A 24991-nucleotide genomic window follows, 5' to 3' on the forward strand; every position below is an offset into this window, starting at 1 on the left:
CCCTAATTCTGGCTTGGATGTTGATTATACATAGGATTTATTATTATCATTACCTTTTCTGCCTACTTCCATGAATATTCTAGGCCTTAATATGTTGATTTTAGCAGCAGTCATATCTTGAAGTATTGATATATTTAGACATTGAAACCAAGAGCAAAGCCCTTCTCATCAGGAATTCATAAGTTTCAAGGAACCCTAAGATTCCAAATCAGAGTCAATGAAGAACAAATTTTATGGTCAGCAATTGTCTAAGGAATCATCCAGATTCAATTGTGCATTTTCCTAAAGCCTTATTAAATTTAATTTAGGTAGTTGAAATCCAGGAAATCAGCAACAGCAGGGATATTCTAATCTATTCCTATGTAAGTACCCAGTACTATTTTTTCCTGATGTCCAATTAACAAATGGAACATGATTAGCTACTGTGAGTTCATGACACCTTTGTTTTGTTCAGACTAGTTACTGAAAATGGATCTTACTAATCCTTCAAGTCATACAAGTTTCTGGATAATTCAAAACAACAATTTATTCATTTTTGGTCACTTAATTGTAGAAGAAATAGGTTACTAAGAATACTAAATACTAAGTCAGTAGAAACATTCTTACAAATTTAATGAGTGGACTTGTCAGGGCACGACAAAGTAAGGGTTTTTGGGGGGGCTTTTTCCCCTCTCTTTTAAGGGCCCCAATCTTTGCTTCTACTGACTCACTGTGACTACTAACATCCCTGAGCCAGGTAGATGGGGAAATAAAAAGCATTTTGATAGGAGAAAAGACATGTTGCTTATGTCATTAGGTGAATGATTCTTTAATAAAGAGGGAAGAGCCCCAAAAAATGGTAAATTTTTTTCAAAATTGTAAATTACCTTTTTAAAAAACTAAACATTAATAAGCCCCCCTTAACAAAAAAGGCGATAAAGAGCCCCTGTTGACCAAGTCATCTTAAGATGGAGTTCAAGTTTTTGCAATTATTTCCAACAGAACAATGTAAGCTAATGGCAATATATCTTTCAGTTATAATTTTCATTATAATTAGCATAGCTCCCAAGATTTTCTTTCCCAAATGGGAGAACCTAGATTAAGTAATCAAAGATTCATTCATTAAGCAAAGGAAAAGCAAGGATAAGTAAGGCATAAATTGCTATTCACACTGGATAAGAACGTGTTTAAAATAACAGTAAGAAAAAAGAAAAAAAAGTAACAGTAAGAATGTACATAGTGTTATATAGGGATGGAGTTCTTGGTGATTTTATGTTCATTGTTTTATTATTTATGCTTATTATGTTTTGTCATTAATTCTTCAATAAATATTTTATTTTAAAAAATCACCCTATTTAGAAATCTTCTTTGAAGGTGAGAGGGAGGGGAAAATATGACCAAAGGCTGGGAGATACTAACTCTTGGAATCAACGATATCCCCCAGGGCAAAGTTGTGTAACTGTCAACCACCTCTGCTATCAGGCCTTGTTAAAGTCATGGCATTCCAGAAGGATTTATAGTTCTTTTCCTAAGAAAGGATCCATGACCTTTGCAATTATCATGACTTCATGAAAATCAGTGATGTCCAAGTTGAATCCAGTCAAAAACAGGGTGCCAGGGAGTCAGAGCTTAAATGGCTGTCCCAACCCGATCAAACCAAGTAAGTTGCTAGAGATTCAGAGGAGAGACTAAATGCAGATGATCATCCTTGTTCCTGTAATTCAGAAGTTTTCTTTGTTGAAGTAGAATTGAACCTTCCTGGGATCCAGGCTGGAATATTGGCGACAGCATTTGCTCAGGCTCTTTGCCAAAGTCTGAGGACCGCATAGGAAGACTCCCACCACAGACCTGCGGGAATAGAACAATCGTAAGGGCTAGAATACAGCAAAAGCTTCTATGCTAGTGAGGATGGAGAACCTGCCTCTGCTAGGCCTCTACTTTTCCCAACGACCTTGCATATTCAGCTGTTGACTCGCTCACATTCTTCATGGTAGTTTCCTTACCTATTCTGCTCTTAGGCCTTGTCCTCGGCTGCAAGCCTTGCCTATTCCATCAAGAACAGATACTCAGAAGATACGGTGCAATGTCGAGGTTTAAGTGCTAGACCCTTGAGCCCTGCTATCTGGGTTGAAATAACCATCCCTGACACTTATCCCAGCGGTGTGACTTCAGGCAAGTTTCTTTTAACCTCTCTTTCAGATTTATCCCATGTAAGATGAGGATAAAAATAGTACCCACCTCACAGGGTTGTTTGAGGTTTATTTTTTTAAGGTTTTATTTATTTGTTCATGAGAGACAGAGACATAGGCAGAGGCAGAAGCAGGCTCCCTGCGGGGAGCCTAATGCAGGACTCGATCCCAGGACCCCGGGATCATGACCTGAGCCAAAGGCATCTAGATACTCAACCATTGAGCCGCCCAGGTGACCATGCTTTGGGGTTTAAATGAAAAGCATATGTAAAGCAATTAGAAAAACGCCTGGCACATAGCAAGTGAATATGTGCTAGCCATCCATTGTGCATCTTTCCCCACTTCAAAATTCTCACACTGAGGAGGTGATGAGCCTTCTTGCCAAGAATAAGCTTTCTAACTGTGCACTGAGTCTCACCCTCACCTTCCCTCTCTCATACCTTCCTCTCCCCTTTTTGACTTGAGAAAGAATTCATGTGTCACAACATTCATCTTTTTAAAGTGTGCACTTAGTGCTTTTTTTAGAGAGAGAGAGTGCAGGCAGGGAGGGATGGAGGGAGGGAAAGAGAGAATCTTAAGCAGGCTCCATGCTCAGTGTGGAGCCTGACTTGGGGCTCAATCTCTGGACCCTGAGATCATGACCTGAGCCGAAATCAAGAGTCAGGCCCTAAAGCTACTGAGCCACCTGGGCACTGCTACAGTTAATGCCTTTTAGTATAACCACAAAGTTGTGCACCCATCACCCCTACCTAATCTGAGGACATTTTCATCATCCCCAAAAGAAACCCCATACACATTAGCAGTCAATCACTCCCCATGTCCTCCCAACCACCTCCTCCCAGCCCTAGACAATCAAATCTCCTTTTTCTCTCTATATTTGCCTATTGTGAACATTTCATATAAATGGAATCATGTAATGTGTGGCCTTTTGCATCTGGTTCTTGTACTTAACGTGCTACTTTCAAGGTTTATCCATAGCACGTGTCAGTACTTCATTCCTTTTTTTTTTAAGATTTATTTATTTATTCATGATAGACACACAGAGAGAGAGAGAGAGAGAGAGAGAGAGAGAGGTAGAGACACAGGAGGAGGGGGAAGCAGGCTCCATGCCGGGAGCCCGACGCGGGACTCGATCCCGGGACTCCAGGATCACGCAGTGAGCTAAAGGCAGGCGCTAAACCACTGAGCCACCCAGGGATCCCTCTCATTCCTTTTTAATAACAGGATAATATCCCACTGTATGGATATACTATATGTTGTTTATCCCTTCATTTGCTGATGGATGCTTATTTCTACTTTTTGGCTATTCTATATGCATTCATGTTCAAGGTTTTGGGTAGATAGCAAAGGCTGTTTTCAATTCCCCTGGGTACATACTTAGGAATGAAATTGCTGGGTCACATGGTAACTCCATGTTTATCATTTTGAGGAAATGTCAGAGTTCTTCCAAAATGCTGCACCATTTCACATTCCCACAAGCAATGTGGAGGAACTTTCCTACAATTTCTCCCCTTCCTTACCAACTCTTATTGCCACTCCTTCACTATGGTCAGCTCAACACAATAATTAGCATAATCTCTTTTGTTCAAATGCTGCTTTACTGTTTTTTTTTAAGATTTTATTTATTTATTTATTCATGAAAGAAAGATAGAGAGAGGCAGAGACATAGGCAGAGGGAGAGGCAGGCTCCCTGATGCAGGACTCATTCCCAGGACTCTGGGATCATGACCTGAGCCAAAGGCAAATGCTCAAACACTGAGCCATCCAGGTGTCCACTGCTTTACCGTTTCCAGAGCATTTTTCATATATGTATTGCTTAACTGTTTATAACCATTTTTCAAGTGAGGAGAGAAGGCATTTACTAATATAATTCCCATTTTATAGATAAGAACTCAGAAAATCAGAGGACTTTCTAGCTCAAGGTCTCAGAAATGGAGTGTCAGAACTAGCATTAGCACCCAGAATCATCTGAATCTAAGTGACTGAGTGTTCTCACCACTGCCTTCATGAACCCTGCCCTGATCACCCCTGGACAAAGACTTTCCTTCCCTCCATGTCTATGTATCTGTTTCATGGAGTGCATCATTCTGTTTTGAATTGATTGTATGCATTACTTATTAAAATGTGTGCTCCTTGAGGGCAAGAACCATATCCTATTTCTCTTTCAACCTCCAAACCTTCTAGAATAGTGAATGCTGAGCTTATAGAAGGTAACCAATGTTTGTGGAATTGAATTGATCTTCAGCTGCCAACTTGTCCCAGGAACTTATCTAATGATCACCTTAATCTCCTTCCCATTGGAATGGCTGGTTTCGTGGCACCAGGTTTTCCTATATGCTCAAGCATGTCTCAAAGCTCTTCTGAAAGACTGAGTTCAGGTCATCAGTTAACTAGACAATATACTCCAAACCTTTCTTACTTGCAGTAGGAATTACTGAAGCCAGAAATAATACATTTGAATTTTTCCAATTTTCCATTTTATTTGGTAATGCTAATGGGAACTGAGTCTCCTTGCCTCACTGTTTGAATGGGGACTTGTAGAGACAGGAAACATCTCATCCATTACAAGGTCACCACCCTTATTTGGCTTAAATCTCAGATGAATTTTTTTTCAGCTGTATGCAAGAATCCGAGAATGGTGTAAATAGTTTCTGCCCCAGAGATCTTTTTTCCCAGGATGCTGCGATATGTTTCCTAAACCTTAACTCTGAAAACTCAACTAACTAGAAGAGAATACACTTACCTGGGGTGGGCATTAGCTATTGTAGAAAATTCATTGTCCCACATGGGTCTCCCAAAGGAAGTTTTCTGTTTCAGACCTGTCAGGATGTCAGTGGCCTTGTCAAAGTTTAATGTGGCATGACTGGCCTGAAGTCAAAGAAATAAAAGTTAGAGTAAGCAGGTCCTGACAGCTACTCTTCCTTCAGCCACTTTTAAACTTGGGATAAGGGTGAGGGCACTGGAAATAACTATTTCCAATCAGCATGCATGACCTTGTCTGACATTCATCTCACATCTAACATCAGAATTAATGTGTTGTTTGAACTTACAATATTGCTGTCCCATCCGGTGAGGAAGAGACGGTAGTTTAGAAAATCCACTTTGCCTAATTCCTCCATCTCACGTTCCAGAGAAGCCAGCAGGTCATTGAACCAGGCAAAGGCACCTGTCTCCCTGCAGATCCAGTAGAAATAGATCTGGAATCAGCAAGAGAGAAAATAGCCTTATTAAGTGTCTTTAAGCTGTACGTTATGGTGACATAATTATTATATATACTTTATATTTGTTGGTCAAGTCTACAGGTGACCTGAAAAATCAGATGTACAGAGTGGCATGAATGTCCAGAGTTCTTACAACTTCCCTTAAGGAAAAAGACTTCCAACATCCTTTGGTTTAAGGTAATTTTAAACTCCAAATTGAAAATGAAGACCCCATTCTTATGATGAATCTGTAGAAATGGATGCCTTGGCAGAGAGTAGTGATCACTCACTCTCATAGCTCCAGGTATGGTTACTCTTTTATCAGTTGTAAAGAGCTAAAAGTCACAAAAGCAATGGATCTTTCAGGCCCAGACCAGATTAAAAGTAGCATAAGGGACTTACCATTTGTGTTTTAAGGTTGTGATCTGCATGCCTAAATTTGTACCAGATAGATTTTAAGATGGAAGCAAAGGGGGTGACCCCAATTCCTGCTCCAACCAACACAACCACTTCATACTGGAAAACATCTTCACTGACAGTGCCAAAGGGACCATCCACCTCAATCCTGGCAACAGACAGAAGACAATGGGCAAGTGAAGTCTCACCTCCACCCCCAACCTCAAACATTCTCCCAGGACATAGCTGTTCCCATGGCTCCTTTAGTGCCTGTTTATTTTAATCATATTCTATTGCACCAGACATAAGGTTCAACAATGAATCACCTCTTGCAGAAGCCTCTGGGTCTCTGCTGCTCTCAGGGACCTACCTGGGAATTGGTGAACACTGCTGCTCAAAAACCCTTATGAGATTTTCTGTCCAGTCCCCCACTGCCCTGATATGAACGGAGAAGAAATCTTCCTCTGGAGCCGAGGTCAGAGTAAAGGGATGCCACTCCAAGTAAGAGACTGAGGGGCAATTAACAAAAATATACTGTCCCACTTCCATGCTGAAGCCACGCTTGTTCATCTGCAATTCCAAAACTTTGGATGGGTGCATAACAACCTATGAACGAAGCACAGAGGCCAAAGGAGGCAAATTCAAGTGGCGGGGTGGGGGGTGCTGGTGATGGTGGTGAACTGTGAGCAGAAGTCCTTTCTAAAGGGGGCAGAAGCTGTTAGCAACCAATTCAACTCTCTGAACCATCAGTGTGGGGGCCAACCAAAGCATGTCTGTGGGCTCACCCAGGCCACCTGTTTACAGCCTCTGACAAAGAACCATGCTGATGATTTCTGCCAAACTCTCTTCCCCCAAAGTTCTTTCCAGCACTGGAGGAACTAAAGTATGTTGCCCCTGATTCTTTTTTGTTCCCTTCAGGGCGACAACATGGCAATCTAGTCCTATAAGCAGGAAGAAAAGAACTCTTATCACAGCTAGAGGAAACTGTATGTTCCTTTTTTTTTAACTTTTTAAAAAAGATTTATTTATTTCTTTTAGCCAGGGTTGGGGGTGGGGGCAGAGAGTCCCAAGCAGACTCTGTACTGAGCATGGAGCCTGACTTAGGGCTCCATCCCAAAACCCTGAGATAAGGACCTCAGCCAAAACCAGGAGTTGGACACTTAACTGACTGTACCACTCAGGTGCCCCAAGTGCATATTCTTTTTTAAAGTTTTTTTTTTAAGGGATGCTTGGGTGGCTCAATCAGGTGAGTGTCATCTTCAGCTTGGGTAATGATCTTGGAGTCCTGGCACTGAGCTCCACGTTGGGCTGCCTGCTCAGCAGGGAGCTTGATTATCCCTCTCCCTCTGCTCCCCAGCTCCTGCTCTCTCGCTTGCTCTATCTCAAATGAATAAATAAAACCTGTTTTAAAAAAATAAAGTTTTTAAAAGTAATTCCTACACCCCTTTTGAGACTTGAACTCATGACCCCAAGATCAAGAGTCACACGCTCCTCCCACTGAGCCAGCCAGGCACCCCAGAAAGAGCATATTCTTTACCTTGGTAATCACAACCTTCTGCTGCGAGCGGTAAAATCGGAGAATCCTTTCAAGAATATAAAGAACGCCTGGTGCAAGGATCCACTTCCAAGACTGCAAAGAAAGAATAAAGAATGAGGTTACATGTTAATCTCTTATTGAGGATTCATATGTGTTGCAGTTCGTTTCTTCATTCAATAATATTTATTGAGGGCAGCCCGAGGGGCTCAGCAGTTTAGCGCTGCCTTCAGCCCAGGGTGTGATCCTGGAGACCCCAGATTGAGTCCCATGTTGGGCTCCCTGCATGGAGCTTGCTTCTCCCTCTGCCTGTGTCTCTGCCTCTGCCTCTGTGTGTGTGTGTGTGTGTGTGTGTGTGTCTCATGAATAAATAAATAAAATCTTTTTAAAAATACTAATACTAATATTAATACTACTAATAATAATATTTATCAAGTTCTCTGATATGTATCATTATTAAGCCACTAATTTCACCAAATCTTGAGGACGGAAATGTAAAGGAATAAATTACAATGGTTTTGTTTGTTAATCTGTTACTCATAAAGCAGATCATTTCCTGAAGTTTTACAAGTCTTACCAGGAAGCAAAAGTACAGAAATAAAATATGTGGTAATTATACATATAATGCATATTATTCTTAATTCTTAAATTATATATACATTTCAATTTTAAGACTCCAAGACAGTCTTCCAGGACAATTTGTCCAATCTGAAAAACCAACAGAGAAGATAGACATGACATAGAAGCAGATGATTAAAAACAAAACAAACTAACAAAGAAGGGAAAGTGTGAGTGGCTGATACTATTGGTAACAATCTATAAAACTTGGTATTTATTTATACATCACTTCTTTTCTCAGGTGCTCAAAACACCTAACATAGTAATACACTTTTTATCTTTTCTACATTTTTTAAAGCAGCATTTCTATCCTGAGATCCTCTCAAAGGTAGCAGATTGCTTCCATATGCACAGGAGCTACTAAAAATGTATTTCCTAGCAATGCTAAGTCATGTCCTTTTTTGCACAATTGCTTCAGTGTGACACATCGGAGCTGTATAGAATGAGGTCTTCTATGCCATTTCAGGCAAACAACTTCTTGGGTATCTCCAGGGAGGAAAGGGGCAGAGATGGGGCAGGTGAACTTGACAGTGGGAATTATACAATTTGATGCTACTCCTTATTTGGGAAAAATTCCCCATGTCTTCAGATAAAAACATATATATATATACGTTTTTAATGATATATGATATATATATTTAATGATATATACACACACATACACATATGAATGGCCAATAACAATGTGGTAAAAACTTTTGACCTCAGAAGTAATAAGAGAAACTAATATTAAACCAAAATAGCATTTTAACCTCTCAGATTAGAAAACAACATTAAACAATAATGCCCACTATTAACTGGGATGCAGAGAGATGGGCACACTCATATGTGCAGCCAATGGAGGGACAAATTAGTAGCATCTTCCCAGAGAGCAATTTGGCAATACATCCCAACAGCCTTGAAAGCATTCCTTCTGTTTGACCCAGAAATTTCACTTCTAGTAAATAGACCATAAAGATATAATTAAGGCATGCCCAAAGTATACAATATAGGAATGGCCATATCATTTACTAAGAAAAAATGACAAAAATGATAAACTACACAGATTTTTTTGCCAATACCCAACTGTCTTTTTAAATTTTTATTTTTATTTATTTTTCTGTATTGAGATATAATGGACATATATATTAGTTTCAGGTGCACACCATAATGACTCAACATTTGTATATGTTGCAAAATGATCACAATAAGTATAGCTAATAGATGTCACCATACATCATTGCAAAAATTTTTTTCTTGTGCTGAGAACTTTTAATATCTACTCTCAGCAAATTTCAAATATACAATATAGTATTATTAACTATAGTAACCATGCTATACACAACATACCCATGACTTATTTATCTTATAACTGGAAGTTTGTACCTTTTGACCACCTTCACCCATTTTGCCCACTCTCCCACCCCCTGCCTCTGGAAACACCAATCTGTTTTCTGTTTCTATGAGCTACGTTCATTAAAGTAAGATTCCACATATAGTGCAATCATACAGTATTTGTCTTTTTCGGTCTGACTTATTTCACTTTGCATAAAGCCATCAAGGTCATTAAAAATGATCATGTAAAAAAATTGACAAAAATGGTATACCATAGAGCTTTTTAAAAAACAAATGTTTCAGGGCAGCCTGGGTGGCTCAGCGGTTTAGCGCCACCTTCGGCCCAGGGCGTGATCCTGGAGACCCGGGAACTGAGTCCCACATCGGGCTCCTTGCATGGGGTTCGCTTCTCTCTCCACCTGTGTCTCTCTCTCCCTCTCTCTCTCTCTCTCTCTCGAATAAATAAATAAATAATCTTTTTTTTAGTATTTTTTATTGGAGTTTGATTTGCCAACATATAGGCATATCACCCAGTGCTCATCCCATCAAGTGCACCCCTTAGTGCCCATCACCCAGTCACCCCGTCACCCTGCCCACCTCCCCTTCCACTACCCCTCGTTCGTTTCCCAGAGTTAGGAGTCTCTCATGTTCTGTCTCCCTTTCTGATATTTCCCACTCATTTTCTCTCCTTTCCCCTTTATTCCCTTTCAATATTTTTTATATTCCCCAAATGAATGAGAACATATAATGTTTGTCCTTCTCCGATTGACTTACTTCACTCAGCATAATACCCTCCAGTTCCATCCACGTTGAAGCAAATGGTGGGTATTTGTCATTTCTAATGGCTGAGTAATATTCCATTGTATACATAGACCACATCTTTTTTTTTTAAGATTTTATTTATTTATTAATGAGAGAGAGAGGCAAAGACAAAGGCAGAGGGAGAAGCAGGCTCCATGCAGGAAGCCTGACATGGGACTTGATCCCAGGTCTCCAGGATCAGGCCCTGGGCCGAAGGTGGCGCTAACCCCCTGAGCCACCCGGGCCCATCTTCTTTATCCATTCATCTTTCGATGGACACTGAGGCTCCTTCCACAGTTTGGCTATTGTGGACATTGCTGCTAGAAACATCGGGGTGCAGGTGCCCTGCCGTTTCACTGCATTGGTATCTTTGGGGTAAATCCCCAGCAGTGCAATTGCTGGGTCGTAGGGCAGGTCTATTTTTAACTCTTTGAGGAACCTCCACACAGTTTTCCAGAGTGGCTGCACCAGTTCATATTCCCACCAACAGTGCAGGAGGGTTCCCCTTTCTCCACATCCTCTCCAACATTTGTGGATTCCTGTCTTGTTAATTTTCACCATTCTCACTGGAGTGAGGTGGTATCTCACTATGGTTTTCATTTGTATTTCCCTTATGGCAAGTGATGCAAAACATTTTCAAATGTGCTTGTTGGCCATGTCTATGTCTTCCTCTGTGAAATTTCTGTTCATGTCTTCTGCCCATTTCATGATTGGATTGTTTTTCTTTGCTATTGAATTTAATAAGTTCTGTATAGATCTTGGATGCTAGCTAGCCCTTTATCTGATAGGTCATTTGCAAATATCTTCTCCCATTCTGTAGGTTGCCTTTTAGTTTTGTTGACTGTCTCTTTTGCTGTGCAGAAGCTTTTTATCTTGTTTAAGTCCCAATAGCTCATTTTTGCTTTTGTTTCCCTTGCCTTCATAGATGTATCTTACAAGAAGTTGCTGTGGCCAAGTTCAAAAAAGGTGCTGCCTGTATTCTCCTCTAGGATTTTGATGGATTCTTGTCTCACATTTAGATCTTTCATCCAGATCAGGCTCCCTGCATGGGGCTCACTTCTTTCTCTGCCTGTGTCTCTGCCTCTCTTTCTCTCTCTGTGTCTCTCATGAATAAATAAATAAATAAATAATCTTTTTAAAATGTTTCAACGAAGCATCAGAAGGATAATAAAGAAACATCAGGGATGCCTGTGTGGCTCAGCTGCTAAGCTTCTGCCTTTGGCTCAAGGCGTGATTCTGGAGTCCCAGGATCGAGTCCCACATCGGGCTCCTTGCATGGAGCCTGCTTCTCCCTCTGCCTGTGTCTCTGCCCGCCCCCTCTCTCTCTGGGCCTCTCATGAATAAATAAAGTCTTTATAAAAAAGAAAGAAACATCACTTACTATTACACCAAAAATAATAAAATACTTAAGAATAAAGTTAACCAAAGAAGTGAATGACCTGTACTCTGAAAACCATAAAGCACTGATGAAAGAAATTGAAGACAATACAAAGAAATGGAAAGACATTCCATGCTCATGGATTGGAAGACAAATACTGTTAAAATGTGCATATTCCCCCATAGAAATCTACAGATTTAATGCCCTAATCAAAATACCAACAGCATTTTTCACAGATCTTGAACAAACAATCCTAAAATTTACATGGAACCAGAGAAGACCCTGAATACCCAAAGCAATCTTGATAAAGAAAAACAAAATTGGAGATATCACAATTCCAGACTTCAAGTTGTATTACAAAGCTGTAGTAATCAAAACAGTATGGTACTGGCAGAAAAATAGACATGTAGATCAATGGAACAGAATTTTAAAACCCAGAAATAAACCCACAACTGTATCATCAATTAATTTTCAACCAGGGAATAAAGAATATCCAATGGAAAACGTATCTTCAACAAATGGTGTTGGGAAAAACTGGACAATAACATGGGAAAGAATGAACCTAGACCACTTTCTTATACTGTCCACAGAAATAAACTAAAAAACTGGACTAAAGACCTAAAAGGAACCATACAAATCCTAGAATAGAGCACAGGCAGTAATTTCTCTGACATCAGCTATAGCAACATTTCTCTAGATATGTCTTCTGAGGTAAGGGAAATAAAAGTAAAAATAAACTAATGGGACTACATCAAAATAAAACACTTCTGCACAGCAAAGGAAACAATCATCAAAACTAAAAGGCAACCTTCAGAATGGGAAAAGATATTTGCAAATGACATATCTGATGAAAGGTTAGTATCCAAAATATATTAATAACTCACCAAACTCAACACCCAAAAACCAAACAATCCAGTCAAAAAATGGGCAGAAGACATGAATAGATATTTTTCTAAAGAAGACACACAGATGTCTAACAGACACATGAAAAGATGCTCAACATCACTCCCCATCAGGGAACTGCAAATCAAAACTACAATGAGGAGAGGTCAGAAGCAGCCAGCTTCCGCCAGCTTCTGGCTGTGTCGTGTGGCCATGGTAAGGGGAACTGCATGGCCTAAGGTGGGGACCAGGCCCCAGGGTGATGTCTGCAGCACCTATCTCTCATTTCTCTGGAGCTGTTAGTGAGGTTTAGGAACAGAATTCGGAGATGATGGTGGCAGCTACAGGAAGAGCTCTGGCCTCAGACTGCCAGGTATAGCCAGTACATGTGGAATGCGAGTGCATTCGGAATATCCTCACCACGCAGCACAGAAGCCAACAGCTATTCCAGTGCATGAAATATCCAGAATTCCAGACCTTTCATGAGCAAAATTATTCTACTTGTTATAAGAATGAGAAAATATTGAGAAGAATCTAAAGGAGAGTCGAAGAAAATGTGGAAGTGGAAGCTGAATAAACAGAAATCATAGTGAATTGGCAAGAGCTGTGAAGTGTTGGACTAAATCCATCACCAAGGGTCAATGCAACATTATATGAGGGACTAGAAGGGAGAGACAGTGGACTGGAGAAAGTGGTGACAATGGCCATTGATGATAACATGATCCTATAGAAATCTAAGAAAAGAAGAATAAACAGCCAAATAGAAACCATTGGGAAAGTCCGATTCAATACTGAAACTGATCCTGAAACAAGCCATGGACAGAGTTTTACTAAGGAGGGTGGAGACCGATCTACAGTGATCTGGAAACTTACTAAATACAGAAGATCCTGAATATTCCAAGTCAGGAAAAAAAACCCTACAATGAGATATCCCCTTAGACCAATTAAAATGGCTAAAATTAACAATACAGGAAATAACAGGTGTTGGCATGGATGCAGAGAAAGGGGAGCCTGCTTACACTGTTGGTGGGGATGCAAACTGGTACAGCCACTCTGGAAAACAGTATGGAGGGTCCTCGAAAAGTTAAAAATAGAACTATCCTATGATCCAGCAATTACACTATTAGGTATTTATTCAAAGGATACAGAAATACTAATTCAAAGGAATACATGCATCCCGATGTTTATAGCAGCATTATCCACAATAGCCAAATTAAGGAAAAAGCCCAAATGTCCATCGAATTTTGAATGGATAAAGAAGAGGTAGTATAATGGAATATTACTCAGCCATAAAAAAGAATGAAATCTTGCCATTTGCAAGACGTGGATGGAGCAAGGGAGCATTACACTGAGGGAAATAAGTCAGTCTGAAAAATGCAAATACCATATGCTTTTATTCATATGTAAAATTTAAAAAACAAAACAAATGAGCATAGGAAAAAGAGAGAGAGGCAAAAACCAAGAAACGGGGATCCCTGGGTGGCGCAGTGGTTTGGCGCTTGCCTTTGGCCCAGGGCGCGATCCTGGAGACCCGGGATCGATTCCCACATCGGGCTCCCGGTGCCTGGAGCCTGCTTCTCCCTCTGCCTGTGTCTCTGCCTCTCTCTCTCTCTCTCTCTCTGTGACTATCATAAATAAAAAAATAAAAAAAATAAAAAAAAAAGAAACAGACTTAACTATAGAGAACAAACTGATGGTTATCAGAGGGGAGCTAGGTGAGGGGGATGAGTGACATAGGTGATAGGGATTAAGGAGGGCACTTGTGATGAGCACCGAGTGTTGTATGGAAGTATTAAATCACTAAATTGCACACCTGAAGCTAATATTACACTGTATGTTAACTAACTGAAATGTAAATAAAAACTAAAAATTTATATATAATAAATTTTAATATATATTTATTCAAATTTATTTTACTTTCTTTTCTGGCTTTAAGGTCTTTTTAAATCTTATTAAGGAAATATTTTTGTTACTCCTCCAATATTAGAAAAAAATTTCTGGGGGAGGAGGGGCAAGATGGCAGAAGAGTAGGGTCCCCAAATCACCTGTCCCCAACAAATTACCTAGAAAACCTTCAAATCATCCTGAAAATCTACGAATTCAGCCTGAGATTTAAAGAGAGACCAGCTGGAACGCTACAGTGAGAAGAGTTCGCGCTTCTATCAAGGTAGGAAGACGGGGAAAAAGAAATAAAGACACAAAAGGCCTCCAAGGGGGAGGGGCCCCGCGAGGAGCCGGGCTGAGGCCGGGGCGAGTGTCCCCAGGACAGGAGAGCCCCGTCCCGGAGGAGCAGGAGCTGCACCGACCTTCCCCGCGGAAAGGGGCTCCCGGGGAATTGGAGCAGGATCCCCAGAAAGGCGGGGATGCCCTCGGGCTCCCGGGGACAGTAACAGAGGAACCGCGCCCCGGGAGATGCGCCGAGCTCCCTAAGGGCTGCAGCGCTCGGCGGGACCCGGAGCAGCTCGGAGGGGCTCGGGCGGCGGCTCCGCCGAGGGGGCTGCGGGGCTCCGGGAACAGCTCAGCGGCGGCGGCTCGGGCGGAGGAAGAAGCTCCGCGGAGGGGGTGGCGCGGCTCCGGGAACAGCTCGGAGAGGCTCGGGCGGCGGCTCCGCGGAGGGGGCTGCACCGCCGGGAGCGCGAATCCAACAGCGCAGGCCCCGGAGCCCAGGGCGCCGGGACACAGCCCAGGATCCGGCCTCCCCCGGGACAGGCAGAGGCCGGGAGGGCCCAGGACAGCAAGGACGCTCCTGCCTGGAACTGAGCAGATCAGTGGCCCCGCCCCGGAGCCCCCAGGCCCTGCAGACGGAGAGCCCCGGAGCTACTGCGGGGGCTGACTCCAGGGTCCCAGAGCTGCCCCCGCCACTGTGGCTTCCTCCCGGGGCCTCACGGGGTGAACAACCCCCACCGAGCCCTGCACCAGGCAGGGGCAGAGCAGCTCCCCCAAGTGCTAACACCTGAGAATCAGCACAGCAGGCCCCTCCCCCAGAAGACCAGCGAGACGGACCAGTTCCAAGGGAAGTCAAGGGACTTAAACTACACAGAATCGGAAGATACTCCCCCGTGGTTTTTTTTTTGTTTTTTGTTTTTTTGTTTTTGTTTTTTTTTTGTTTTGTTTTGTTTTGTGCTTTTTTTTTTCTCTCTTTCTTCTTGATTTCTGATTGCTTCCCCCACCCCCCCTTTTTTTCTTTTTTCTCCTTTCTTTCTTTTTCTTTCTTTTTCTTCTCTTTTTCCCCTATTTTTTTCTTCTTTCTCTTTTTTCTTTTTCTCTTTTCTTTCCTTCTCTCTCTTTTTCTCCTTTTCCCAATACAACTTGTTTTTGGCCACTCTGCACTGAGCAAAATGACTAGAAGAAAAACCTCACCTCAAAAGAAAGAATCAGAAACAGCCCTCTCTCCCACAGAGTTACAAAATCTGGATTACAATTCAACGTCAGAGGGATCCCTGGGTGGTGCAGCGGTTTGGCACCTGCCTTTGGCCCAGGGCACGATCCTGGAGACTCGGGATCGAATCCCACGTCAGGCTCCTGGTCCATGGAGCCTGCTTCTCCCTCTGGCTGTGTCTCTGCCTCTCTCTCTCTCTCACTGTGTGCCTATCATAAATAAATAAAATAAAATTAAAAAAAAAAAAAACAATTCAACGTCAGAAAGCCAATTCAGAAGCACTATTATACAGCTACTGGTGGCTCTAGAAAGAACCATAAAGGACTCAAGAAACTTCATGACGGCAGAATTTAGATCCAATCAGGCAGGAATTAAAAATCAATTAAATGAGATGCAATCCAAGCTAGAAGTCCTAACGAGGAGGCTTAACAAGGTGGAAGAACGAGTGAGTGACATAGAAGACAAGTTGATGGCAAAGAGGGAAACTGAGAAAAAAAGAGACAGGCAATTAAAAGACCATGAGGATAGATTAAGGGAGATAAATGACAGCCTGAGGAAGAAAAACCTACGTTTAATTGGGGTTCCCGAGGGTGCCGAAAGGGCCAGAGGGCCAGAATATATATTTGAACAAATCCTAGCTGAAAACTTTCCGAATCTGGGAAGGGAAACAGGCATTCAGATCCAGGAAATAGATCCCCCCCTAAAATCAACAAAAACCGTTCAACACCTCGACATTTAATAGTGAAGCTTGCAAATTCCAAAGATAAGGAGAAGATCCTTAAAGCAGCAAGAGAAAAAAAGTCCCTGACTTTAATGGGGAGGAATATTAGGGTAACAGCAGACCTCTCCACAGAGACCTGGCAGGCCAGAAAGGGCTGGCAGGATATATTCAGGGTCCTAAATGAGAAGAACATGCAACCAAGAATACTTTATCCAGCAAGGCTCTCATTCAAAATGGAAGGAGAGATAAAGAGCTTCCAAGACAGGCAGGAACTGAAAGAATATGTGACCTCCAAACCAGCTCTGCAAGAAATTTTAAGGGGGACTCTTAAAATTCCCCTTTAAGAAGAAGTTCAGTGGAACAATCCACAAAAACAAGGACTGAATAGATATGATGACACTAAACTCATATCTGTCAATAGAATTCTGAACGTGAACGGGCTTAATGACCCCATCAAAAGGTGCAGGGTTTCAGACTGGATAAAAAAGCAGGACCCATCTATTTGCTGTCTACAAGAGACTCATTTTAGACAGAAGGACACCTACAACCTGAAAATAAAATGTTGGAGAACCATTTACCATTCAAATGGTCCTCAAAAGAAAGCAGGGGTAGCCATCCTTATATCAGATAAATTAAAATTTACCCCGAAGACTATAGTGAGAGATGAAGAGGGACACTATCTCATACTCAAAGGATCTATCCAACAAGAGTACTTAACAATCCTCAATATATATGCCCCGAATGTGGGAGCTGCCAAATATTTAAACCAATTAATAACCAAACTGAGGAAATACTTTGATAATAATACACTTATACTTGGTGACTTCAATCTAGCTCTTTCTATACTAGATAGGTCTTCTAAGCACAACATATCCAAAGAAATGAGAGCTTTCAATGATACACTGGACCAGATGGATTTCACAGATATCTACAGAACTTTACATCCAAACTCAACTGAATACACATTCTTCTCAAGTGCACATGGAACTTTCTCCAGAATAGACCACATACTGGGTCACAAATCGGGTCTGAACCGATACCAAAAGATCGGGATAGTCCCCTGTATATTCTAAGACCATAATGCCTTGAAATTAGAACTTAATCACAACAAGAAGTTTGGAAGGACCACAAACACGTGGAGGTTAAGGACCATCCTGCTAAAAGATGAAAAGGTCAACCAGGAAATTAAGGAAGAATTAAAAAGATTCATGGAAACTAATGAGAATGAAGATACAACCGTTCAAAATCTTTGGGATGCAGCAAAAGCAGTCCTGAGGGGGAAATACGTCGCAATACAAGCATCCATTCAAAAACTGGAGAGAACTCAAATTCAAAAGCTCACTTTACACATAAAGGAACTAGAGAAAAAGCAACAAATGGACCCCACCCCCAGCAGAAGAAGACAGTTAATTTAAATTCGAGCAGAACTAAATGAAATCGAGACCAAAAGAACTGTGGAACAGATCAACAGAACCAGGAGTTGGTTCTTTGAAAGAATTAATAAGATAGATAAACCATTAGCCAACCTTATTAAAAAGAAGAGAGAGAAGACTCAAATTAATAAAATCATGAATGAGAAAGGAGAGATCACTACCAACACCAAGGAAATACAAACGATTTTAAAAACATATTATGAACAGCTGTACGCCAATAAATTAGGAAATCTAGAAGAAATGGACGCATTCCTGGAAAGCCACAAACTACCAAAACTGGAGCAGGAAGAAATAGAAAACCTGAACAGGCCAATAACCAGGGAGGAAATTGAAGCAGTCATCAAAAACCTCCCAAGACACAAGAGTCCAGGGCCAGATGGCTTCCCAGGGGAATTCTATCAAACGTTTAAAGAAGAAATCATACCTATTCTACTAAAGCTGTTTGGAAGGATAGAAAGAGATGGAGTACTTCCAAATTCGTTCTATGAGGCCAGCATCACCTTAATTCCAAAACCAGACAAAGATCCGACCAAAAAGGAGAATTACAGACCAATATCCCTGATGAACATGGATGCAAAAATTCTCAACAAGATACTAGCCAATAGGATCCAACAACACATTAAGAAAATTATTCACCATGACCACGTAGGATTTATCCCCGGGACACAAGGCTGGTTCAACACTCGTAAAACCATCAATGTGATTCATCATATCAGCAAGAGAAAAAACAAGAACCATATGATCCTCTCATTAGATGCAAAGAAAGCATTTCACAAAATACAGCATCCATTCCTGATCAAAACCCTTCAGAGTGTTGGGATAGAGGGAACTTTCCTCGACATCTTAAAAGCCATTTACGAAAAGCCCACAGCAAATATCATTCTCAATGGGGAAGCACTGGGAGCCTTTCCCCTAAGATCAGGAACAAGACAGGGATGTCCACTCTCACCACTGCTGTTCAACATAGTCCTGGAAGTCCTAGCCTCAGCAATCAGACAACAAAAAGACATTAAAGGCATTCAAATTGGCAAAGAAGAAGTCAAACACTCCCTCTTCGCCGATGACATGATACTCTACATAGAAAACCCAAAAGCCTCCACCCCAAGATTGCTAGAACTCATACAGCAATTTGGTAGCGTGGCAGGATACAAAATCAATGCCCAGAAATCAATGGCATTTCTATACACTAACAATGAGACTGAAGAAAGAGAAATTAAGGAGTCAATCCCATTTACAATTGCACCCAAAAGCATAAGATACCTAGGAATAAACCTAACCAAAGAGGTGAAAGATCTATACCCTAAAAACTATAGAACACTTCTGAAAGAAATTGAGGAAGACACAAAGAGATGGAAAAATATTCCATGCTCATGGATTGGCAGAATTAATATTGTAAAAATGTCAATGTTACCCAAGGCAATTTACTATCAAAATACCATGGACTTTCTTCAGAGAGTTAGAACAAATTATTTTAAGATTTGTGTGGAATGAGAAAAGACCCCGAATAGCCAGGGGAATTTTAAAAAAGAAAACCATAGCTGGGGGCATCACAATGCCAGATTTCAGGTTGTACTACAAACCTGTGGTCATCAAGACAGTGTGGTACTGGCACAAAAACAGACACATAGATCAATAGAACAGAATAGAGAACCCAGAAGTGGACCCTGAAATGTATGGTCATCTAATATTCAATAAAGGAGGAAAGACTATCCATTGGAAGAAAGACAGTCTCTTCAATAAATGGTGCTGGGAAAATTGGACATCCACATGCAGAAGAATGAAACTGGACCACTCTCTTTCACCATACACAAAGATAAACTCAAAATGGATGAGAGATCTAAATGTGAGACAAGAGTCCATCAAAATCATAGAAGAGAACACAGGCAACACCCTTTTTGAACTTGGCCACAGTAACTTCTTGCAATATACATCCACAAAGGCAAAAGAAACAAAAGCAAAAATGAACTATTGGGACTTCATCAAGATAAGAAGCTTTTGCACAGCAAAGGATACAGTCAACAAAACTAAAAGACAACCTACAGAATGGGAGAAGATATTTGCAAATGACATATCAGATAAAGGGCTAGTTTCCAAGATCTATAAAGAACTTATTAAACTCAACACCAAAGAAACAAACAATCCAATCATGAAATGGGCAAAAGACATGAAGAGAAATCTCACAGAGGAAGACATGGACATGGCCAACATGCACATGAGAAAATGCTCTGCATCACTTGCCATCAGGGAAATACAAATCAAAACCACAATGAGATACCACCTCACACCAGTGAGAATGGGGAAAATTAACAAGGCAGGAAACCACAAATGTTGGAGAGGATGCGGAGAAAAGGGAACCCTCTTACACTGTTGGTGGGAATGTGAACTGGTGCAGCCACTCTGGAAAACTGTGTGGAGGTTCCTCAAAGAGTTAAAAATAGACCTGCCCTACGACCCAGCAATTGCACTGTTGGGGATTTACCCCAAAGATTCAGATGCAATGAAACGTCAGGACACCTGCACCCCGATGTTTCTAGCAGCAATGTCCACAATAGCCAAACTGTGGAAGGAGCCTCGGTGTCCATCGAAAGATGAATGGATAAAGAAGATGTGGTTTATGTATACAATGGAATATCACTCAGCAATTAGAAACGACAAATACCTACCATTTGCTTCAACGTGGATGGAACTGGAGGGTATTATGCTGAGTGAAATAAGTCAATCGGAGAAGGACAAACAGTGTATGTTCTCATTCATTTGGGGAATATAAATAATAGTGAAAGGGAATATAAAGGAAGGGAAAAGAAATGTTGGGAAATATCAGGAAGGGAGACAGAACATAAAGACTCCTACCTCTGGGAAATGAACTAGGGGTGGTGGAAGGGGAGGAGGGCGGGTGTTGGAGGGGAATGGGTGACGGGCACTGAGGCGGACACTTGACGGGATGAGCACTGGGTGTTTTTCTGTATGTTGGTAAATTGAACACCAGTAAAAATTAATTTAAAAAAAATTCTCATGTGGTGTTATGAGGCTTTTACGATTTTTTTCCTTTCTTTAACACTTAAATCCTTGATCCATGCAATCTAGATTCATATTTTAGTGTAAAGTGTGGAATCAAGATTCAGCTTTTCTTCCTGGGTGTATAACCTATTATCCTAAAAAAATTATTTAATGATATATATTTTTTCCCAACTGATTTGAAATGCCAACTTTAGGGGATTTTTTAAGATATTATTCTCATTTTAGATGAGGATCAAGCTATAGCTCTTAATTCTGCAACTGATTTAAAGACTAATCACCCTCAGAGCACTTTGAGACACCACAAGTCAACCTTCCCTTTCCATTTATACCTCCAACCTAACATATTTTACAAGCACGCAAAGGTAAACCATGATATCCATAATAATCATCCCAAGACACATCCTTGAGTTCCCTGGAACCCAGTTTCTTGACTGTCCACTATTTAATAATAATTTCCAAGCATGTTCTTATAACACCAAAGAAAGCTGACTTCAAGAATGCTTTAAAAAAAAGTTGAACTGGGATCCCTGGGTGGCTCAGCAGTTTGGCGCCTGCCTTTGGCCCAGGGCGCGATCCTGGAGTCCCGGGATCGAGTCCCTGTAGGGCTCCCAGCATGGAGCCTGCTTCTCCCTCCTCCTGTGTCTCTGCCTCTCTCTCTCTCTCTCTCTCTCTCTCTCTCTCTCTCTCTCTCATAAATAAATAAATAAATCTTAAAAAAAAAAAAGTTGAACTCATATAGAAACAGACTAGAAAGGTGGGTAACCAGAGCCTAAGACTGGAGGTAGGGGAGTGACGGAAAAATGCTGGTCAAAATGTATGTGTCTTCAGTCATAAGATGAATAAGCTCTGAAGATCTAATGTAAAGCATGGTGACTACAGATGATAATACTATAGCATACCTGAAATTTGCTAAAAGAGTAGATCTTAAGTATTCTCACCACACACGCACACATGCAAAATGGTAACCATGTGAGGTGATGGATGTGTTAATTAATCTCATCATGGTGATCATTTCACAAGGCATGCAAGTGTCACACACTTAAAATATATACAATTTTGTCAATTGTACTTCAATAAAGCTGGGGGGGGGAAGAATGCTTTTTTTTAAAAAAAAAAGATTTTATTTATTTATTCATGAGACACACACACACAGAGGCAGTGCACAGGCAGAGGGAGAAGCAGGCTCCATGCAGGGAACCCGACATGGGACTCGATCCCAGGTCCCCAGGATCAGGCAGGCCCTGGGCTGACAGCGGCGCCAAACCACTGAGCCACTTGGGCTGCCCAAAAGAATGCTTTTCTTCCCCTCAAGAAAAGTGACTGGATTTCAGAGCTCAGCTTTGGTACAGTAGTACAGTAGTCAAGAGCACAGTCTTTGGAATGTGCAAAGCCTGAGCTTGATTTGCAGTTCCACTAGTTACTTACTGTGACAGCTTGACAATTTAATTGCTTTGAATCTTAGTCCTATTGTCTCACAATGGAGACAAAAAAAAAATACCTCTTAGATTATTGCTACGTATAAATGAAATAATCCATATTACACAGCAAACCTGTCCCATGGTAGACACTATAATAATGGGAGATATCATTATCACCTTTGAAGAGGGTCTCACAACATGCAATAACCATCAGTCCTTCCTCTACAGGATCTCCTGCTAATGGTAATTCCCTAGCCAGTGACACTGGAGTTCCTTGATGGTAGGAGACTTGTAGCAATATCCTCCACAGGACTCAGCACAGTAAAAATAATAAGAGTAATAATAACAACAATAACAACTCCTAACAAAAGTTTATCCTTGTCTGTGGGGTTCTTACCTCAGCGGGGAGCCCTTCAAATCGGGGATGCTTGCAATGGGAGTCATGATCATCCCACTGCTTGAAAGATTCTGCACACCTGTGAGGGTGACTCTCATTCAGGCTCTCTTCGGTCTGACCCCGGACAATTCCACTGAAACAAACAAAGAAGGACAGTTTGGACAAAGAATTATGCAAGGTCAGGGGCTGCAGCATGAGAATGAGTGTTTGAGGACCTTACCCAATGCCGTGAATCCCTAAGCCAATGAAGTAGATGATAAAAATATGGTGTGTATACCAGAAGACCTCAAAATAACTCCTCCGGATAAACTCCATAGCTGAAGTCACCATGAGAACCAAAGCTATCGTGATGATCACTCCAGTGAGACCAGCAATGCTGGTAAATGTCACGTACTCCACTGTCTATGAAATGAGAAATTTCAGCCTGACACAATGTGTGCCAATCATATCATGCCCTTCCTACTCATGGCCAGATCCCAGATGCTTAGCCATTGAGTCAACTCACCATGTTTGGGGACTGCATAGGATTTAGCCAGGAATCTTCCTCTTTCCCTTGATGAGACAGGGTGGAGAGAATGGAAGCAAGGGATCCATCTGTGGCCTGTCGGCTTCTGCTGTACTGTTCAAAGTTAAACAGGTGTGCAATGATGTGAATAGCTAAATGGAAAGATGAAGAGGAATTGAAAGGTGTCTCAGAAGCATCATTGCAGCATGCCCCCAGTAGCAAAGGAGAATTCTATGTATAATGCCTAGCAGAATTCTGAGTCCACCCGATTCTGAAGGTGCCCGATAAATCTTGATTACAGTGAGAACCAAGATCTTTCCTATTCTCATTCTGTTCCCCCAAATAATCAAATGTAAGTTCTACGAAAATAGGCCTACAATAGTGCCTGACAAATAGTGCCAGGTGTTCAATACATACTGTTTGAATGTCTAAATGCAGAGATGAATGAAACTACACTCTGAATGCCCACAAGCTTGCAGTTTTGTGGTTTGCCTCAGTCACCTGTGTGTAGGCAGATCATATATGCTACCAGTTTGTGGAAGGTGAGGTTGTGATCCAGTTGCTTTCTCAGGGTGCGCCTGCAAAACTACAAATGGAAAGTGATCAAGGTCAGGTGTCTCTGGGCAGATTATAAAATTCAGTAACATGTCTTAAACAAAGCATACCAATACCCACCCACGCTTGCCAGTAGGCTACCTTGGCTACCAAAGGAGACCCCTGACTTCCATTCCTAAGGGTTTGAAAGTATCAGGTTGTCCTACTGTGGAGGAGTTCAGGGTCTCTTGTCTTTAATGTGAAAGTTGACCTAGGAGTAGTTGGGACTCACAGAGCAGGTACCCCTCAGGAAGGACAGTAGATTTCGACACACAGGAAGCAGTATCAGCATGCTGTTAAAATTCAGGCAGCGAGCAGAGGCTCGGGCCCAGGCCAATGTTGACTAGAAGAGATGAGAGAAGAGACCATCAAGCTGCTTCATCTCATCATCTAGTAGGTGAGCACAGCCCAGTCCACTTGTCTGAGACCTGGAGATGGGCAGGGCGGCATCTTCCTCACCCTTTTTTCAGTAGCCAGCACACTTGGTCCAGGCTCTCTGCTTTGCAAAATGACAAAAGATTTGCTGAACTTAATAGCAAATTGAGAAATTCTCATGACAAGTGGCTTGGAAATATTTGACTATACATCTAACAATACGAAAAAGAACAGGATTTAATAATTTCACGTTAACAAATACATCCCATCGATGGATACTTTGCAACAAGTATCTTTGCTTAATACACTCAATTGTTAGGGTGCCTGAATGGCTCAGTTGGTTAAGCATCTGCCTTCGGCTCAGGTCATGATCCCAGGATCTTGGGATCAAGCCCGGAGTCGGGCTCCCTGCTCATTGAGAAGTCAGTTTCTCCCTCTCCTTCTGCCCCTCCCCCCTGCTCATGTTCTCTCTCTTGCTGTCCCTTTCAAATAAATAAAATCTTTTAAAAATACACCCATTTATTATTTTATTGTTTGTCATTTGTAAAACAACCTTGAAGATTGTATATGTTCTTATTTGCATTTTAAATAAAGATTAGATATTTAGAGGTATAATTACAGATGGTGACTATTCCCTCTTCTGTATTTTCTAATGTTGCAATTATAGGCATGTCATAATCATCCAAATGAACAATAAAAAATTTAACCATTTATATTTGAGATGTCTTTAATAGGGACACCTGGGTGGCTCAGTGGTTGAGCATCTGTCTTTGGCTCAGGGCATGATCCTAGGATACTGGGATCGAGTCCAGCATCAGGCTCCCCACAGGGACCCTGCTTCTCTGTCTGCCTATGTCTCT

The 24991-nt window shown here is 41.4% G+C and overlaps 1 protein-coding gene across 3 annotated transcripts in view; it reads right to left on the reverse strand.

Annotated features, from left to right (window-relative positions):
- Window positions 1–1700: 1700 nt before the first annotated feature.
- Window positions 1701–24991, reverse strand: part of NOX1 (NADPH oxidase 1) — a 32566-nt gene continuing 9275 nt past the window's right edge. The window contains exons 3-13 of one of the 3 annotated variants that reach the window (XM_041741829.1): window positions 23989–24099; window positions 23664–23748; window positions 23163–23314; window positions 22878–23059; window positions 22658–22790; window positions 7302–7394; window positions 6135–6370; window positions 5771–5933; window positions 5219–5365; window positions 4912–5036; window positions 1701–1827 (exon numbers count right to left, since the gene is read on the reverse strand). In XM_041741829.1, coding sequence (XP_041597763.1) covers window positions 1701–1827; window positions 4912–5036; window positions 5219–5365; window positions 5771–5933; window positions 6135–6370; window positions 7302–7394; window positions 22658–22790; window positions 22878–23059; window positions 23163–23314; window positions 23664–23748; window positions 23989–24099 — 1554 coding nt within the window. The remainder of the gene's footprint in view (window positions 1828–4911; window positions 5037–5218; window positions 5366–5770; window positions 5934–6134; window positions 6371–7301; window positions 7395–22657; window positions 22791–22877; window positions 23060–23162; window positions 23315–23663; window positions 23749–23988; window positions 24100–24991) is intronic. The other 2 variants (XM_041741830.1, XM_041741831.1) reach the window with 2 other exon arrangements.

Source organism: Vulpes lagopus, chromosome X (assembly GCF_018345385.1).
Source record: "Vulpes lagopus strain Blue_001 chromosome X, ASM1834538v1, whole genome shotgun sequence".
Lineage (NCBI taxonomy): Eukaryota > Metazoa > Chordata > Mammalia > Carnivora > Canidae > Vulpes > Vulpes lagopus.